The 21432-nt window shown below is 33.3% G+C and overlaps 1 protein-coding gene across 3 annotated transcripts in view; it reads left to right on the top strand.

Moving 5' to 3' along the window:
* The window catches only part of NELL2 (neural EGFL like 2), a 179462-nt gene extending 163748 nt beyond the window's left edge, over window positions 1-15714 (top strand). For all 3 annotated transcript variants that reach the window (XM_031940410.1, XM_031940412.1, XM_031940411.1), the window contains 4 exons: window positions 5601-5794; window positions 7600-7776; window positions 11143-11367; window positions 13610-15714. In XM_031940410.1, coding sequence (XP_031796270.1) covers window positions 5601-5794; window positions 7600-7776; window positions 11143-11367; window positions 13610-13660 — 647 coding nt within the window. In that variant the 3' untranslated portion in view covers window positions 13661-15714. The remainder of the gene's footprint in view (window positions 1-5600; window positions 5795-7599; window positions 7777-11142; window positions 11368-13609) is intronic.
* Window positions 15715-21432: the final 5718 nt, after the last annotated feature.

Raw genomic sequence — 21432 nt, forward strand, 5'->3', positions numbered from 1 at the left:
TCTATTTAATCTACTCCAGGTTTCAAGGAGTCTGTTTACTCCAGTATAATTTATTAGTTTGCGTGCTCTTTATTTTCCTTTTAATTCTTTCTTCTAGAGATTTTATTTCATTTTTAATGTATTTTGCTTCATTTATTCTACGTATTTCTATAGTCCTTGTGAAAAATGTATTTTTTTCTCATTAAGTTTCTCTTTGCAGATATGCTGCAAAGCATATTTCCTCCTTTTTTTCCTACTAGGCTAGATTTTTTTTAATCATTTCTAGATCTACAATAATTTTTCCCCTTTCCTTTTATATTAGTATTTTCTTTGGTTTGCTCATCTCTTGAGCTTTAAATGCTGCAGTGCAACTCTTCCTTCTGCTGAAATTTTGGGTGAGATCATCTACTCCACTTAATCTCATCCTTGGTCACCAAGTCTCCTGATCTGATCTCTGCCTCTTTCCAGACTCAAACCCACTGGCCTTTGAAGTCCAAAGTGATGGGTCTTGAGGGTCTTCTGTAGTATTTCAGGAGAAAATGTTTGAGTTTCCAGAGATCTTCAGTGCCTTTACTGTCCTTCTCTAAGTGCTTCCAGGCTATACTGGCCACTGTGGCACCTGATAGCTCCAAAACTCTGGCTTTTTTCTCCCCCAGCTACCCTATTATTTCTCAGTGGGTCCTTCTTTTTCTGCTGCCTCTAGCTATGCTGTTTTGTTGGATACATATAAAGATTTTTTTTAGGTCTCTGACCTAGAAAAAATGATAAGGAGAAAATATATAAAAGAAATTGCATTACCTGAGTGCCATGACCCCCCCCCAAAAGGATACTACATTTCAAGAAATCTAACAAGAAAACTGTTCAAATCTTTTATAATGCAAGAATAAAATGAAAGTAAAATTGATTTGCTGGTCAGCTCCTCAAAGAAACCCCAAAATGAAAACTCCCAGGAATATCATGGCCAAAAGTCAAAGTTTCCAGGGGACAGAAAAAATCCTACAAGCAACTCAAAAGCAAGAATTATCAAAATTGCAATCAGGATCATACATAATTAATTGCCACCAATATAAAGAAGCAAAGAGCTTGGAATGCAATATCCCAGAGCTCAGATGACAGAAGAAAATACAGCATTCTAGCTAAACTCTCTCAAAAAAAATCTTTTTAAAAATGCATCAAATTCTGGAGCAATATATCCAGCAAAAGCATTTCTGCAACTCCAAACAACTTAGGAGGCCAGAAGCTACAGTTTGTGATTAGTATCACAATAGGGGCTGACCAGCAGAGCATGTTGGCAACATAAGCTATGGCCTTTAGAGTTTATGGCTATAAGAGTTGCAGCAGCAGCAACAGTTCTGAGAGTTCTCATCACCAAGAGATAGTTAGAGGATGGAACAGTGACCAGAAGGAGATTAAAAGAGATCCCTGGGCTAGCACTGGATGCAGGATTAGTTGCTACTTGGCGACTCCATTGCCCACTAACCTGTTCTGGGACACAATTCCAAGGCAGAGAAGAGTGCTTGTGGTCAGAGAAGGAGCTCTGGTCAGAATTCCAGGGCAGAGAAAATCAGAAACCTAATTCCCGTTAGTAGTTTCAGGGTGGGGAGAGGAACACCAGTGTTTGCAGTTGCAAAGGAACAGGGGATCTTCCTGGGAAGTACCAGAATGCAGAACAGTGATCACAGAAGAGTAGTGAACATATCTCTCCCCAGATCACAGAATCCTGAGAGCACCAAAAACCTAAGGAGCTCCCAAAGCCAGCACTAAAAACAGCACTGTAAAAAAGGCTAGAACTTGGGACAGTGATGATGCTGTACCACCCACCCCCAGCCCTTAATGTAAGTAGACCCCCCAGTTGTAACATGAAATTCAAAGTTAAAAACTAGGTTGAGAAAACAAGCAAACAACAATAACAAAAAGGTTATTTTTGGTGACAAGGAGGCTCAAGACACAAACTCTGAAAAGACCATGGTGAAAAAACTACAAACAAGGTCTCAAAGAAAAATATGAATTGGACCCAAATCCAAAAAGTAATTCCTAGGTTAAAGAAAAATATGAAGAGAAAAATAAATTTTAAAAATCAATTAAAGTGGTAGAAGAAATATTGGATAAAGAAAGTAAAGTAATACAAGAAAATTATGAATAGAATCAAAATCTTGGTTTAAAAAAGCACACAAAAAAATCCTAATGAAAATATCTCCTGAAAAAGCAAAATTGGCCAAATGAAAAAAATACAAAACCTCATTGAAAAAAATAATTCCTTAAAAAATTAGAATCAGTAATTGGAAACTAATGTTATCAAGAAATATCAAGAAACAATAAAACCTAGAAGAATGAAAAAATGGGGGGAGGGATGTGCAATATCTTCTTGGGGGGAAAAAAACAATCTGGAAAATAGATTAGAGATAATTTAAGAATTATTAGGCTACCTGAAAACCATGATGAAAAAAAAAGTGCCTAGATATAATATTTCAACAAGCTATAAAAAACTATACAGACATCTTAGAATGAGAGAGTAAAATAGACATAGAATTATTCTAGCAGCTACCACCTTGAAGGACCATAGGCCATGGAATATTATATTTTGTAGACCAAAAGATCTAGGGTTCTTGCCAATGTAACATATTCAAAGATATTAAGTATAACCCTGAATGAAAAGAAAAGGATATTTAATGAACTGACTTTCGCTTGCTTGTGACAAAAAAGCAAAACTTAATTTGGGAAAATTTGACATATAACATCCACAGGAAAAATAAATATTAATGACCAATTAATTATAAAGGACTTAATAAAATCAAATCATTTAGGTTTATCAATTCTTTTGTGACTATTATTATTATTTGATTAGTTTAAAAGAAAAGTTGAGCTGAATATTATGGGGTGATTCTAAAAAAAATAAGATAAAATAAAACGGTGTAGAGAGATATAAAAGTAGCAATTATACAAATGAGTCAAAAAAAAGAGGAAAAGTAGATACAAAAGAAGTTAGAGGGGTGGATAATAGGTCATCCTAAAACCTTATTCTAATAGGGAATGAGTTATAAAGTGAACAATATATATTTAAAAGTATATAAAAGTCTTCTAAATTCATAAAGAATTAGGAGGGCAAGAAGATAGAGTTGAGAGAGAGGATAAGGGAGGAATTCTTGGAGGGGTGGATAGGTTAATGAATAGGAGGTCAAGAATTAAAGGAGTAAAGAAGGATAGAAATAAGATAACAAGGAGAATGAAGAAAATGAGGAAAATATACAAATAATTAGAACTTGGAAACTGAATAGGATGAATTTACTCATATAATGGAAACTGAAAGATTAAAAATTTGGGTGAGAAAGATGAAGAAAATAGGAAGGAGGAAAATAAACAAGTAATTATAGTTTAAAATATGAATTGGATGAATTCACCCATACAATGAAAACAGATTAAAAATTTGGACTCGACTCTACTTTCAGGAAATGTTATGAAAATTAGAGATACACACATATATGTATATATATGCATATATATAAAATAAAGATCAGACTAGAATTTATTATGTTTAAAAAAAAGCAGAGGTAGTAATCATATTTTCAACCATATTTCCTAGTGGTAAAGATATGACTATAACTTCAAATCCTCTAGCACCTAGTCCTATTCTATTTCCACTATGAGTGATCATCATCAGCAGCTGCAAAGCATTTTACAAATATATCATTTTACCTTCACATCAACCCTGGGAAGCAGATGCTATTATTCTTATTATATAATAGAGAAACTGGAGGCATACAGGCTAATTGACTTGCTCAGGGACTTAAGGCTAGTGACTAAGACTGTATTTGATATTATACTTCTATTCTTCAAAACAGATTAAACTTAGAAATAGTTGCTCACTAATATACATAAAACATATCTTAATACATTTTTATCATCTGAAATGTATTTTAATTCATGAATTTTGAGATTATATGCTTTAATCAAATATTTCCTATGAAATAGAGTTGTAAGTTAAGATTGTAAGTTAATACTTAATTTGTAAGTTAATACTTTTCATCTGTATAAAAATGCTGTGGATTTGTGATTTCCATTGTATAGAGTAGGAAAGAGAGATCACAGTACAGAACAGAAAGAAGTTATAGAATTAAGGACTAAATGGGATTATTGGCCAGATAGATAGGTGCTATAAAATAGCTGCTGGTGTTTATGGAGGCAGAATAAAACAGGGATAAAGTAGAAGTGATTAGTAGAAGAAGATACCTGGGTCAATTCAATTCATTTCAGGCATAGAAAGGGAGGGTAAATACATGTATGAAAGAGAAAGATATAATATATGGAAGGGTTTGGAGACGATTTGGAATTATGCCCAAAGGGGTATAAAACTGCATTGCCTTTGGCCCAGCAATAACCAAAATGTCTATATTCAAGAGGAGAAAAAAGAAAAAGGACTATATGTACAAAATTTTTATAGCAGTTATTTTTGTGGTGACAAAGAATTGGAAATTGAGGGAATGCACATCACCTGAATTATGGCTAACCAAGTTGTGGTATATGATTCTGATGGAATACTATTGTGATATAAGAAACGAAAAGGGAGTAGTTTCAAAAAATCCAGGAAGACTTATATTAACTAATGTGAAGTGAACTGAGCAAATAAATAGAATATTATACAGAGCAATAGCAATATTGTAACAAGATCAATAGTGCAAGACTTAACTACTATGATCAATACAATAATCCAAGAGAGAGAACTGATGAATTCTGAGTGCAATTTGAAAGACCTTTTTGTTTCACTTTATTTTTCTTGCCTTTTTTTGTATGTGCAACATAGCTAATATGGGAATGTGTTTACATGATTTCCCATGAATAATGAGTATGTTTGATTTTTCTTGTGCAGCATGATAAATGTGGAAATATGTTTAAAAGAATTGAACATGTTTAACCTATATTGGATTACTTATTGTCTATGAGAAAAAGGAGGTGGGAAGGGAAGAAGAAAAATTTGGAAGACAAGGGTTTGCAAGGGTTAATGCTGAAAACTATCTTTGCATGTATTTTGAAAAAAACTATTGTAAAAAAAATGAGTATCATAATGCTTATCTTCTCAAAAGGTGGAGAATAGGCTGGCTGGAGTGGGAGAACTTAGAACTCAAAACTAAAGCAAAACATATTAAATAAAAGAAATAAAAAATAATGTTTAACTACAAAAAAGAAAAGAAAAGAAAAGAAATTCCATCATATATGTAAAACATAATTTAGTACTTAGGACTTGTACATTAGTTCAGACTATCTAAATAATTTTTAAATTTTGTTTAGTAGTAACTTTCCATAATAAGTTGGGCTAAATATTTTCCCTAAAAAAAGTTTCCTAGCCTCTATCTTCCTTGTGTTAATAAGATAAATAATCTAAAATTTCCAAAGATTTAATCAGTTAACCAAGATTTTCTGACTTTACATATCAGGCCTGGTAGTATTTTCTCTGAAATGTGAATAGTAATCTTACAAAATTATTGATATTACTTATTTAAATCAGGATCTAACATGAGACTTAGAACCAGAAAATAGAAAGTAGTTTTACAGCTGAATGTTTTATGGTTAGAGACACTGGTTGAGTAGACATTAAAAGTGTATTCTTTTTCCCCCTTCATCCATAGATATAGATGAATGTGGTACTGGGCGACACAGCTGTGCCAATGATACTATTTGCTTTAACCTGGATGGTGGTTATGATTGCCGGTGTCCTCATGGAAAAAACTGCACAGGGGATTGTATTCACAATGAAAAAGTCAAACACAATGGGCAGATTTGGGTGTTAGATAATGATCGATGTTCTGTGTGCTCATGTCAGGTTGGTATAGATAAAATTATTGATCACTCTTATGTCTACTCAGGAATAGGATTATTTATGAAGAACTATGATGGAGCCAGTGCAGTACTAGTGAAAAAGAAATGATCCTTATAATTTAAATGATTTTGTTTGTATGTTTTATATCACAGTTATTTTTGAGTATGTCCCTCCATTCTCCTACCCAAAAAGTCATCCCTTGCACCAAAGAGAAAAAAGAGATAGAAAATGACAGCTTTTGCAACATATTATATACCCATTGTTCTTCACTTCTGCAATGAAGGGAAGAGTATACATTTTCTCAATTTGTCTCCAAAGCCAAGCTTTGTTATAATAATTAGATATATTAGGTTTGCATATTATCCTACTTACATTGCTATGTGTTATATTATCTTTATCATTTTGTTTATTTTGCTTACTTTGTTCCTCATTCTTTAATACTTTACGTCTTTCCATACTTCTCTGAAACCATAATGTTTGTCATTTCTAACAACTAAGTAATATTCCTTTACATTCACATGTCATAATTTGTTTTGTCATTCCTCAATTGAGTTCATTAATTAATTAACTTGTTTCCAGTTTTATGTTGCTATAAAAAGTGCTACCATGAATATTTTAGGCTACATGGGTCCTTTATTTCAGTGTTTGGTCTTTGTGGGATACATATAACAATGAGATTTGTGAGACAAAAGGGTGGATCGTTTTATTAACTTTTTCCTCCTTCTTAGTTCCAAATTACTGTCGAGAATAGTTAAGCCAAGTCATATTTCTGGATATTGTGCATTAATGTACTCTCCTTCTAAAGCACCTCCAACAACAAGAAATCAATAAACATGTCTTTCTAGCATTGACTATTCCCCTCTTTACCAAGTAGCTGGGGATGAAATGAAACCTCAGAGAATTGCTATTTGCATTTCTATTATCATTAATGTTTTGAAATCACTTTTTGTAAGTGTTTATTAAAAAAAAACAATTATTCATATCCTTTTACAATGTATTTAGTGGAAAATATTTTGGTCTTATACAATTATGTTAAGTCCCTCATATTTTGTTAAGCTCTTTTTCAATTTTTAAAACAGATATTATCTGTTTCACTTGTCAGTGGCATTTCTATGAAGAGTATTTAATGTTAATTAGTAATGATAAGAATTTGCATCTATTTACAGAAAAATAGGCCAGCTAGTGAAGTGAATAGAGTTCTAGGTCTGGAGTCAGGAAGATTCATCTTCCTGAGTTCACATTTGACCCCAGACACTTACCAGCTGTGTGATTCTGGGCAAGTCAGTTAGCTTTGCTGCCCTTATTTCCTCAACTATAAAATGAGCTGGAGCAAGAAATGGCAAACCACTTCAGTATCTTTGCCAAGAAAATCCCAAATGGAATAAGAAAGATTCAGACACAACTGAAAACAATTAAAGGATAGCAACAGAAAACAGAATTAATTATTTCTGAAGCTTTCCACCCGAAGGAAACACTTATTAGTTACCAAAAACTGAAACTTTAATACTCAGATAGAAATCACTGACATTCTAGGGAAATATACCGAAGTATTTTATTCAGACTATTTCAGTCAGTTGAAAATAGAAATGATAATTTACAAATGAAAAAGAATTTTCTCTGCTTTTGGTATAGATGGAACTTTGGACAAAATGATTAAAACAATAACATTTAGATAAAATCAAAGGACTTTAATTTGTTGTAAACCTTGTTATTGTAGAGCACTTTAACTGCCAAATTAATCTTCATAGAATTTTTCATAGTGAGAAGCATAAGGGTTTGTACTAACATTACTGTTTCTTTTTTAATAGAAAGGATTTGTCATGTGTCGCCGGATGGTCTGTGACTGTGAGAATCCCACTGTTGATCTCTTTTGCTGCCCAGAATGTGACCTCAGGGTTACCAGTCAATGTCTTCATCAGAATGGGGAAATCTTATATAATAGTGGTGATACCTGGGTGCAGAATTGCCAACAGTGCCGATGTTTGGTAAGTTTGGCTGGGTGAGATGGATGATCATGTACCTTTGACATTTGATTTTTTCAGTCTGAGAACACTTTCCTTTTTAAGTATCTATAACTCTAATTTCTAGAGTTCCCTGAAGTTCATAACTAATAAATGTTAATGGAAAGATATCAACCCAGTTTTGTGTGTGTATAAATATGAGTTTGTGTATTTCCCTGACATCTAGGGTCTCACAACGTCCAAGAGACACATTCTAGAGAAAACAGATATTGTAAATAAAGTTTAACAAAAGGATAAACTGAGATAATTCTCTATGCATAATATCAACAGCAGCATGCTAACTGATAACAAAGGATGGATGTCTTGATAGAAATTCTGAGAGAAAGTTTTGATTATGATCAATCAAATTATTAATTAAGCCAATAAATTGAGTCATTGGCCTTTTGATGACCAAAGACCCAGAGTGAGGGCAATCAGGGCCTTTTAATCCTAGGGATGTCTTCCTTCGGATTGCCCTAGTAATCCATCATTTGGACCTCCCCAGGCAGAGGCAAGGAAATCCCAATTAGTAAACATTTTAATGAGGAAGGGGTTAAGAATTCTCAGCACTTCATCACTGGGAAACAGAATGCCCTTCTTTGACACTTAAGGCATGCTAATTGCTTTATGAGACCCAGCTACCTCTAGAAAGCCTGGCTTAAAAAAAGCCATCTCAATCAGGTTATCCCTGGTTTGATTTTCCCATGAGGACCATGGCACTCCTAACTTTAATTAGAAAGCAAGGACAGAGACTTGTCCCTTGTAAAGGTCCTAACTCAAGCTAGTTCTCTGTCTACAAAGTAGACAGAAATGAGTCTCACTTAGGAGAGGAGCTGCACAAGCTGATTTTTGAGCAGATGCCTTGGATGCTGGGACTGATCACATTAATTGATCTTGCCTTTCAAAAAATGCCTGGTCTTCAGAAATGGGACCTGACAAAGTAAGAAAAAGTCTGGATCACAAAGTAAACAACACAGCACAATATTAATTTTGCTTACAGCCTAGAAAATAGCTAAATTCTGTAGCTGTTACTGGCATTGTGAAACCGATCAATGACTTCTAAAAGTTCTAAAAGTCAAACCTTGGGCATGATCAAACCCATGACATGATCCCAGCTCACAAAATTCCCTAAGGAAATGTATAACAAGTATTATTGCAAAATAACACAGGAAAAGGCACATAGATACTAAGACACAGTTGTAGACTAGGAAGGTCCCATAGAGGTAATTTAACCCAATGCTCTCTTTTTTGGAAGATGAGAATGAGAAAACTGAAGCCCAGGGAGGTTAAGGGACTTGCAAGGTCGAAGAAATCCTAAAAGCCAGAACTAGAATTCTACTTCAAGTCTCAAAACTCAAGTTCTATACCTAAATTTAACTGCCATATTGCTCTACTATGCCAAGGTCCTACCAGTTCTGCTTTTCCTCTTTAGCCAACAATCAGTTCAATACCAAAGACAAGGATCTACTATCAGCAATAAAAGCCTTTCTTATTTCTCCTTTTATGTGCTATCTGCAGGCAGCCCCTTTCAGAGAAAGCCACAGAACCTCCTGCACAATTTTCTGTTTCCTTGGATAATTTACTATATAGTATCTCAAAAATTGTAGTGCAGTTTTAAGCTATTAAGACTTTGTTGTTATTATTCAGTCATTTCTACTCTTCATGACCCCGTGTACTACAGTATGCTGGTCCCTTCTGTCCTCCACTATCTCTCAAAGTCTGTCCCAAGTTTATTATTTCCATGATACTATCTATTCATCTCGTCCTCTGCCACTCCCTTTTTCTTTTGCTTTCAATCCTTCTCAATATCAGGGTCTTTTTCAGTGAGTCCCATCTTTTCATTATGTGGCTAAAGTAGTTAAGCTTCAGCGGCAGTATTTGACCTTCCAATAAATACCTGAATTAATTTTTTAAGTGCTGACTGATTTAACCTCATTCCTGTGCAAGGGACTCCCAAAAGTCTTCACCAGCAATAGGAAATGGCAATTCTCAGCTTTCCTTATAGTCTAACTCTGACGGCCATGCATCACTGCTGAAAAAACAGTTTTGACTTTATGGACCTTTGTTGGCAAGGTGATGTCTGCTTTTTAGCATACTGTTCAGATTTACCCTAGCTTTCCTAAACTTCACCTCTTAAGCCTATTAAAGCTTAAAACTGCAACAAGTCTTTTTTGATGCTGTGTACTAATACAAAAGACATGTAAGAGCATATGTTTGCCATCCCTGACTCTAAAAGAGAAGATAATAGCTTCTTTGGTTACTCTGTGTGGTTAGAGTCCTCTTGAAAAGTCTACAAAAATACTACAACTACAACTTTGGTTTCATAAACAAAATGCTAAAGTTTTTCTTAAGTAATATATTTTTAATACATTCCTATCATTTATTCTTACATTTTTTTTAGTGTTTGCTTTCCCACTCCCCCTTTTAGAGAAGATTGTCATCTACACTATTTTATATATGCTCATGAAATTACTGGTAGAAACAATAATAGAAGGGCTCAGAGATAACTGTCTTATTTTATTTATTTAAATTCCGTGTATCTCTTGACAATAATGTAAATTATGAAGAAAATTGTGGTTTATAGCAGACTTTTTCCATTCAACATGTTACCTTTAAAGTTATAGTTGGCATTCTTTCTATTATCACATAGTTATTTTAGATAAATCATTTTATTCATTTATTTTAATTCAAAAATCAATTGAAAGAGCAAAGCTGGTTTCTATACTTTAAGTCTACTTTTATCTTCAGCACCATAAGATTTTGAAATGACTAGTAAAACACTTCTAAATATTTTTAAATAGGTAAATTTTTAAAGATAGTTCCAACTTTTACATTTTTCTTGTGAAGAAAAATAAAGATTGAATTGAATCCAAGGGTTGAGTAAGAATGAGGGATTTTTTTTCAATTTTTCTACTTTTGTAAATTTAGGAGTGAACACAATATAAACTGATATGTGTATGTACATATATAAAACATTGATTTTCTTGTAAATGGAACAAAACTTTTTTATGCAGAAATAAATTTTAAAAGTCAACATAAAAGAAAGTCACAAATCTCTACATTTCAAAGCTGTCTTCTATTGTAAAAAGAAAGACAACATGGAATTTTATTTTTTTTCTAAATAGAATTGTGTTTTGAAATTCTTGAAGACAATTTCTACAGTTTACCTATCTTCATATTTATTTAGAGCAACTTTTGTATAAAACTTGAATGATCCATATCTTTGACACCTAGAAAATGTTTTTAAAGTCAAATTAACATATTAAATATTCGGCCTTTGGTTTTCTTTCTCCTTCTCCTTCCCTTCCCTCCTTCCCTTTCTCTGAGAATATGTCTATGTTTTCTTAATAGCAAGGGGAAGTTGATTGCTGGCCTCTGCCTTGTCCAGACTTAGAGTGTGAATTCAGCATGCTCCCAGAGAATGAGTGCTGTCCACTCTGTGTCACTGACCCTTGCCAGGCTGATACCATACGCAATAACATGATGAAGACTTGCCTGGATGAAATGCATATGGTTCGTTTCACTGGATCTTCTTGGATTAAGCATGGTACTGAATGTACTCTCTGCCAATGCAAGGTAAGGAACATTAAATGCAACCTATGAATCTGTTTGTTTAATCTGGGCAGTGGACAGCCAGTATTCTAAACATTTTTATTTGTATCAGCCCCAAATCATACAAGTTTGATCTAATGCTATGATATTTCTTTAAAAAAAACACACACACACATAAAATGACAAAAAAATTCCTGTATTTTTTCATGGCAAAAGACATTTTTATTATTGGCCATTTGGTTATTCACCAACTTAAAAAGTTGTGTTTCATTTCCTCATGTGATCTGAGGAGCATATCAGCTGTACATAATATATTGTACAAAATTGAAATGAATAGTACATCTTCTTGGAAAATAATAATCAAAAAGTGCTTTGCAAATTTAATACACTTGTGATTAATAATATTATCAGTAATATTAAAGGTGAAGGAATTATTTTTGCTGTATTTCTTCTATAACTAGAGAAATACTTGTAAATTACCTTTGCTCTTGAAAGATAATGTGCAATTATATAATTTTATTTAGTCAAATATATAAATATTTATGTTTATATCAAATAAAAACTTGAATGTTTGAATAGTGGTAGATGAATATCTTCAATGCAGTGATTTCTACTATGATAAAATAATATGGATTGTTCCTTTAACATATAACTATGTTAAATAATAGTATAAATAATAGTACTCTTTAAAAAAATTACAGTACTCTAGAAAACTATTTTTCTTTGTTTTATTTTTTCCCAATTACATGTAAGAACAATTTTTATCATACATTTTTAAAGGTTTTGAGTTCCAAATTCTCTCCCTCTCTCTACCACATCAATTAGCAGAGAAGCAATTTAAGTAGGCTATCCATGTACAGTCATCAAAACAGATTTTCCTGTTAGACATGGTGTGTGTGTGGGGAAACCTGCTCCCCAAAAAAACTCCAATAAAAATAAAGAAAAATATGCTTCACTTTGCATTCAGATTCCATCAGTTCTTTCTTTGGAAATATATAGCATTTTTTATTATAAGTCCTTCAGAATTGTCTTAGAGCATTATATTGCTAAAAATAGCTAAGTCATTCACAGTTGATCATCATAAAATATTTCCTTTGGTGTATATGATGTTTCACTTTGCATCAATTTGTATAAGTTTTACAAGAGTTATAGCTGATTTCCCCAATAGATAGATACATAAATAGATATTCCTATACCCCCAATTTTTTGCTCCCCTCCAGTTCATTGTCTACATGAGTTGTGAATGGGAAATGTGGTTCAAGATAAAGTAGCTATGAATTTCTTCATCTGATAGTAGTCTTAAATTTAATACCTTTTTTCTTCATCTATATCCTCAACACATCTCTCAGCCAAGAATTTTTGTTTCAATTTTTCCTTATTGATGTTGCTGTACCCATTCCAAAAGATTGTTGCACTGTACATCACAAAAGTTACCAATAAAGTGATTTAACCAAAAACTTGTTTTGGCTGACAGAACATATTTTTCAGAAAAAAAGGATAAACACATTTGAGTTAATACTTAATTGAACTAACATTCCTGATCAGCTATTCCAGTTTTATCAGTGACTATTTCTTGTGATCCATTAGAAGATGATTACAATTTTTTATAATTATCATTTTTAATTTAAATCATATGCACACTTATGTGGGTTGTGTTGTAATACTAATAATTATAATTATTATTTTTGAAACATGCTATGGACTCTATTTGGTTTATGTCACAATTCTATTTTATAAGTAGAAATCAATGTGAGGGATAGAACCATTTCATAACAACACTTTTGTTTTTGAGTGCCCTCTAACCCCAAAAAGTGCAGAGAATTATTTGTTGCCTCTAAAATGATTAATCCAAACATGGCAAGTTAAATTTCCTACTTATATTTATTTAAATTGCTACTTTTACACAAGTAAAATTCTGAGCTTATAATAATAATGCAGAATGAAGTCATTTCATTTTTTTCCATAAGAGCTCTCTATATAGGTAGCTTGATTTTCTAAAAGGTTTTTTTTTCCTATCCTAACTATGTTTTATAGATGTTAAAATGTATTAATATCATAGGAGTAAATATGTCTTTAAATTGAAAGATTAGATTCAAGGCTATGCTGGGTGATAAAAGAAGCAGCTAACAAAAAGTTCACTAAATGTAATTTGATCACCATAATAGAAATTTGGCTATATCTTAGATTACAACAGCTGTAGAAATGTTGTATATTTTAAATAAATAATATGCTAATGACTTTATCTTTCCCTTCCCCCTTTCACCAGAATGGTCATGTCTGTTGTACAGTGGATCTACAGTGCCTTCAAGAACTATGAAGTTAACATCTGTCTCTGATAAGAGGTTTCTGATTAAATATTTTACTAAAAATTTAAACAGTCCAAAAACTTATAGTTGAAACCAAAACTGGACCATTTGCATGTAGTTAACATGCAGATGTATTTTAAGCTTTTAATTATAGAATTTATAGAGCTTGGAGAAACTACAGAAGGAAAAATCAGTGGATTAGTCAGAATGCACTTCTGGTTATTTTGTTTCTGATCTGACTGTATGGAAATGAGTATGGAATGAGTGATATCAAAACCAATGGAAGCAGACACTGATCCTGTTTGATATCCGAAGGCAACTTTCTTCATTTGGTGCAGAAAATTACAGCTTATGTTATCTTTGCATATTGCTTGGCATCCTTACTGTAACTTTTTTAGTCAGTGAATGAAAAACATTTTCTACAAGCTAGATAAAGAACCTATAATGTTTTATGTATTATACATACTCGGAAAAAATCTGAAACAAGTTATAGAAAAATATATAGGCATGGATGCTTAATATTTTCTGATGGGAAAGTCATCTCTATTTGCTTTTTGTGTACTTAATAGTACTTGCTTAAATTCTTGTGCAAAATTTAAATATCTCTTACATGATGATATTTGTGACTTTTTGAATACTCTTCCCCTTTAAAAGTGATTATATTCCCTGGTTCTTCTAATTTTATCTATACTTTTCTCATAAATGGATCAATCTTCATTTGTGCTTTCCCATAAGGCTCTTTGGGGTGTTTTATTTCCTTGAAAGGAGACCATGTGGGAAAATTAATCAGCAGGGATTTTATCATGTCATATGTCAGTTAAAATCCCTAGAGAATGTGTCTTCAGGATTTGTCTCTTCTAGCTTTAAAATTGTATGATCCTATTTATTTAAGGTGATGAGAAAGCTTTATTTGTTACAAGGAATATGAGCCTTGCTAGGATGATGCAACTCTTTACTGGTCCTTTAGCAACTGCTAAGAAACCTTTTCCTCAAAGTGAAGATCAAATTTTCAACCTTTCCCCTTTGGATTTGCCTCCTGTTGCATAGACTTTCTCATACTTGGACTTCCAACAAGTTAAGAAGGAGAGAATTCCTTTGTCCTCCTCCCAACAACACGAAAAGTTTAAAGCAAAATCACTTGGAAGCATGAAATGGCCTTCTGAGTCTCAGGCTGCCTTTTTTTGCCTTTTCCTAAATATAGTTTAGCAGCTAGTAATTCTAAAAAATGGATTTTTCTAGAATTGGTCATAAGTTACCTTATGGATCAAGAATTAAAGAATTTAAGATTTAGGGATTTAAATTTAAATGTTTGCAACAAAATGCTTCTCAGGGGACAAAATGATCACTGCTAGGATCATCCTGTAGCTGTGAAGGACTAAAGTCAACCATGTTTGTCTTGGCCAGAAGAGCTGAACTTTGTTAGCCGGATGGTACAGATGTCAAGTGGATGGAAAATATCAATTCAACTGTCCCAGATATCATCTTTATTTTTGGGGGGAGCATAATGAGGCCATTTGAGTAGTATTATGGTTCTTGTATCTGTTCATACACTAAGTTGTGTTTTATGCATTTTTGTGGTGGCAGAAATAAACCACTACCTTGATACCCACATTGTATATTGAGTTTTTCTTTTCTTTTTCTTCTATCTTTCTTTCTTTCTTTTTTTAACAGAAAAGCCTGTTACCTACATTTGGGGAAATCCTAGATCCAAGCATTGTTCTTACAACCTAAGCTTTGTGTAAGTACAAAGTTTTCCTGAAATTGCTCAAGGATAAGAACAGAGCTAGAGTTTAATAATGATTCATTTAAGGACTTCAGGATACCAGGATGGGACCAAACTCCCCTTGGAATGGACTATCTATGCCTCCATTCCCCCAGTCTCACCAAAGAAGTCATGGAGTGATATTAAAAAATGGGCAGATAATTCATTAAAGCTAATGCATAAAATCACAGAAATGCAAAACAGATTAGGAGTATGATTGAGAACTAGGAATGTAATTATTTTCCAAATGATTTTTTAAAATAGATGTATAAAGGATATTGGAGTCAACAGAGAATAACAAATGAAAGCTATTAAAAAATTAAATGGTATAATTTTAAATAACCTTCTCCAATACTAGGGAAATGAAGCATCACACTTATACATATAGGGCAGTTTAAAATATAGGGCATCTTTGTCTTTTGACTATTTGTTAACTATAAATTCTGATTACTGTCTAGATTCTCTAGGTTCTTTTTATCATTTTTATGGAATAAAACTAGAATTACTATAAATAGTATAATAAAAAGACAATTGTACATGAAAGTACAGATCTACTGTGCATAATTTACTATTCCTTTCAAATGTACAACAAAATTATCATGTAAATTTATTTACTTTTTTACTTACCTCCCCATCCCTGAGCTAGAGATGACTACCATTAGACACAAGTATATATATATATATATATATATATATATATATATGTAAAATTATTCTATACATATTTCTACTCATCAAATCTTTGGTTCAGATAGCATTTTTTTCATATGTATATATATATATATATATATATATATATGTAAAATTATTCTATACATATTTCTACTCATCAGATCTTTGGTTCAGATAGCATTTTTCCTCATATGTCATTTAGATATTTGGATGTTTATAATAGGCAAAATAACTTATCTGTTTAAAGTTATTTTTAAAATATTGCTGTTACTATATACTATGTTCTCTTGGTTCTGCTCATTTTGCTCTTTTTTATTTCATGCAAGTCTGTCCACATTTTTTGTAAATGCTCATAATTTCTTATACTACAGTGGTTCATATACTACAGCTTGTTCAGCTATTCACCAAATAATGAACATCCCTACAATTTCCAATTCTTTTCTACCCCAAAGAGAGCTGTTATAAACATTTTAGAATATTTAGGTTATTTCACTCTCTTCCTACTTAATCTTTGGAAACAGGTCCAGTAATGGCATATTGCTGGGCAAAGGGTAAAGTTAGTTTAATAATTCTTTGGGCATAATTCCAGATTGTTCTCCAAAATGGTTAGACCATTTTACAATTCCATAAAAAATTAGTGCCCCAATTTTTTCATGTCCTCTCCAACATTTGTCACTTTCCTGTCATTTTAGCTAATTTGACAGGTATAAAATGATATCTGAAAGTTGTTTTAATCTGCATTTCTCTAATCAATAATAATTTAGAACATTTTCACATGTCTGTAAATTGTTTTGATTTCTTCATTGGAAAACTGCCTATTTATATCCTTTGATTATTTATCATTTGAGGAATGACATATTCTTATAGATTTGAGAAAGTTCTAATTACAATTTGTGAATTTCCCTCCATCTTATTTTTAATCACTATTTTTCTTCTCAGCCTCTATTTTAATCTTATCCCCATTACCTTACTTTTCCCCATACCCTCTTTTTAAAAATTTTACACACGCCTCTAAAATTACTTCCCCAGTCATCTTCCCACCCTATCCATCAATTTTCTCACCTCTTTAGAAGTTCAAAAGACTTCTAAATCTCTTCAGCTATAGACTTTGTTTCCTTTTCAACTTGGATTAAAGCTCCAACATTATTAGCACTTCACTTCAACCTGTTTCTTCTCCATTATTCTTTTCATGCTCCACTTTCATGAAATAATTGTTCCTTTTTAACCTTTTCCTACCCAATTTTGCTTTTTAGAATCACCCTATCATATACAACTTGGCCACAACCTTTCTGTTAAACTATCTTAATAATGACTATAGTCTTAAGAATACCAATAACATTTTCATATAAGTAAATGGTTTAAACTTTATGAATGCCTTATAATTAATCTTTAATAATTTCCTCATATTTCTTCTGAATCTTTTATTCTGAATTTCCATTGAGTTCTGATCTTTTTGTTACAAATGCCTGAAAGTCTTTCACTTCATCAAATATCAATTTTTTAAAATTCAGGATTATACTGAACTTTGATGGATAAGTTATTCTTGGATGCCACCCCAGCTTCCTTGCTCTTCAAAATATAATGTTGATATTTATGAGCCTTTTAGTGTAGAAGCTGCTAAGTCTTGTGAAATCCTCATTGTTGTCCCACAGTATTTAAGTTCTTTTCTTTTCTTGTTGCCTGGATTATTTTCTCTTTTTTGAAATTTTGAAACTTGGTTATGACATTCCTTTCCTCCATTTACAGGGGGAGATAACTCATCCAGTCCCTATCCCCCTAATCAACAATAATAAATCGTTTTTGTATTCTCCCAGAAATTCCTACAATCAGTTTAACAGTTGCCAGAAAGTATTCACTGTGGACTGTGGCATTCATAATCAATGAGTCACTCTACTTCTTTACTGGGCTGGCTGTTCACAAGTTTACAACTCTACTGGACCTTAGTCTTCATAGGGCACAGTGTCATGGTTAAATGGAGCTCCTTGCATTTCCCAACAACGACATTTCTTGGTTCTTTAAGTTATTTCTGGAAAGAAATCATATGGACTATCTCAGATGAAAGGAAATATGCAATTAAAAGGAACTTGAGTTATTTCTCCAGGGTTTATGAAACCTTCTAAAGCAACAAGAAGTTTGAGGCAAAAGCAACTCTTTCTAGGGAAGGAACAAGGAAGGATTGGAGAGTCACTTGAAAAATATGTCCAAAAATAATCTATTCTTATCAGATAAGTCTTTCTGGAATTGAGATTGCAGAAACCATTAAACAGGAAAGCCCTGTTCTTTTCTAGGATGGTATCTATTTTTCATAGACAGGATTTCTGGGAAATTGAAAACCTGAACTGGTAAGATGAATAGCAATGCAACTTTTGATTGATAGAAGCAAATCTCTTAGTAGATGGCAGAGTAGCATTTTGCTAGTTGATAAAATTGAGTGCTATTTGAGTTAGTTTGTTTTCTGACTAGTACAAAGCCCAGTTGACAAAAATAGCTGTTTCATCCTTAAGGGGATCATTTGGTTTCATGCTTAGCACAATATGGGATGACTACTTCAATATCTATATCAGCAGTAGACCCACTTTCCAACTTCTACTGTTTTTATAATAGAACAAGCTGGTTATTTAGCACATATAATGTCTCTGATGGATCCTGATATTCTCTACAAATGAGTGTGTGTAGTGGAAGACATCAGTAAAATTCCTCTATTGTCCTAACCTCAAAGGGGAGAATCTTTGGTTAGCCTGTTCCCCTGACCAGATGTCCAGAAATCAGTGTAGATGAAGATAAGATCTTCTCTGGCCTATCCCTTGTCACATGTCATCCATACAAGATGGTACTAAGCCATGTGAAACAACTTGTCAAAGTCTTCCATTCTCTAGGGCATGCGTTTTATCATATTAATGACTAATTACATGCAATTGAATCTGCCTCTCTCATAATATATGGATCCATCAGTAAACTAAGCAATATGACATTTCTCAGGATCCCACATCCAATGGACCAACAGAGGAGGCAGAATCCAAAACTTGGGCTAATGGCTCCAGTCTCTTAGTCACTATCTGATTAGGGCAATAATACCAGATGGACCAGACCAAAATTATTTTTAATGTACATATTCCATTTAGCAATAGAAGTCTCCTGTATACTATCAATCTTGTTTAAGAAGCCAATTACCCAAGCCATTGCCAACTTAAGGAAAAAAGTGTAATTCTATGACCCTGTTCAGCAAATTGAGCCCAATAATAGGAAATGATTATTCAAGAATGGTATAATGAGTTGCTACTTTAATATCCTAACATACTTGTATACATTCCTTAGTATCTACCAAAGACTCCACTTAGCATAGTCTTTATAGATGGATGGGCCTTTCATGGTAATAAGATGTTTAAGAGGAAAGACCACTGTACAGGACTGAAACTCTTGAGTCATTGCACTGAGGTCGGTTCAAGCACTTAGGGCTAATTACCTATTGGACAAAATTCTACGGGCATGTGCTTGGAAAATGGCCCTTCCCACTATCCTGTGCTGGCTCGATGATTGGTGCATACAGAGAATTGTAGGAGGGACTAGGAGATGGAGTAAGACGAGCCAGGGTCACTTTGGCAGTAGACGAGGAAGAAGGAGGTTGTGAAGATCCTGCTTCCATCCCCTTCACTTCTATCCCTAAAGACCAAGATTAAAGACTTTTGCTTATCCTGACTCTGGCTGATTCTAAGGTATCCCGGATGCTAGCATGGTCGTTACAGACCACTAGTCAGCAAACTTTATTTCTGGGTCTGTAATCCTATATGGTGCTCTTTGAAAAAAAAAATTTGTAGTTACTTTGCTAGTTGGAGGCCATCAATATACCCCAGTGAGGAATGTGTTCCATAAATTTCTGGACTTCCTTGTTATATTGTGAGGAAGTGAGTCCAGCAGCTCACTAAGTTAGAGGGATCCTTACCTACACATAGATGAGACTTGTGCCCCTAGATGATCAAGAAGTTGTGTGAAGAAGTCAAGAGCCAATCAAGCCAAAGAGAAAGCTTTGTTCTTTTTAGTAAAAACTAATCTTTGTTGTGGAGAAATAAGTAGGGCAGTAGTGTTCCCAGGGGGGAAAGTAAATAAGACTAAAACTACCAAGGATCATAAAGGAATGGAAATTCACTTAAAGACTAAAGCAATAACTTCCAGGAGTCAAGATAATAGAATAAGGCAGAAAATTTCTTGAACTCTCTCAAATTCACCTTCAAACAATTTTAAAATAATGTCTTGAAATGAATTCTGGAATGATAGAAGCAATAAAAAGACAGGATAAAGCAATATTTTCAGCCAAAGATAACTTAGGTCAGCATTAAAAATCTGTCACACTTAGGCAAAGGAGGAGTGCAGTGAAGACAGACAGTGTCTGGGCAAGCCAACATCAGGCATTGGGCAGGAAAGCCAGTAAAAGAAGGCACTGAGCTTGATCACAGGTCAGTTATCAAAGCCTTATAGCCTTGATACAGTCCCAGGTAAGCATCCAGGCTCTTCTGCAGCTTACAGCAAAAGAAACTTAGAACTTGCCTCATCCAACTTAGAAACAAAGCTCAACTTTAAAAATCAGAAAATAGGGGCAGCTAGGTGCCATAGGGGATAGAGCACCAGCCCTGAAGTCAGGAGAACCTGAGTTCAAATCTGGCCTCAGACACTTAACACTTCCTAGCTGTGTGATCCTGGACAAGTAACTTAAGCCCAATTGCCTCAGAAAAAAAAAGAAAGAAAGAAAGAAAGAAAGAAAGAAAGAAAGAAAGAAAGAAAGAAAGAAAGAAAGAAAGAAAGAAAGAAAGAAAGAAAGAAAGAAAGAAAGAAAGAAAGAAAGAGAAAAGAAAAGAAAAAAGGCTGAGGAAACAAATGGACAATATCAACAAATTTCTGACCATATTATAGTGAGAAGAAGAACCAAAAGAAAATTCAGAAGAGGACAACAATGTCAAAATGACTACATGCAAAGACTCAAAAAATTGTGGATTGGTCTCAGGCCTAAAAAGAACTTTTGGAAAAGTTAAAAAAGGAATTTAAAAATTAAAAAAGAGGTGCAGCAAGGTGGTGCAGTGGATAGAGCACCAGCTCTGAAGTCAGGAGGACCTGAATTCAAATGTGTCCTCAGACACTTAACACTTCCTAACTGTGTGACCCTGGGCAAGTCACTTAACCCCAATTGTCTCAGCAAAGAAATAAATAAACAAATCAAATAAGAGAAATAGAAGAAAAATTGGGGAAAGAAATGAGAGTGATGCAAGAAAATCATTTTAAAAAAGATTCAACAATTTGATAAAGGAAGCACAAAAAATAGGAAAAAATATACAAAATTTACTGAAGAAAAAGAATTCC

The sequence above is a fragment of the Sarcophilus harrisii genome, chromosome 5 (genome assembly GCF_902635505.1).
Source record: "Sarcophilus harrisii chromosome 5, mSarHar1.11, whole genome shotgun sequence".
NCBI lineage: Eukaryota > Metazoa > Chordata > Mammalia > Dasyuromorphia > Dasyuridae > Sarcophilus > Sarcophilus harrisii.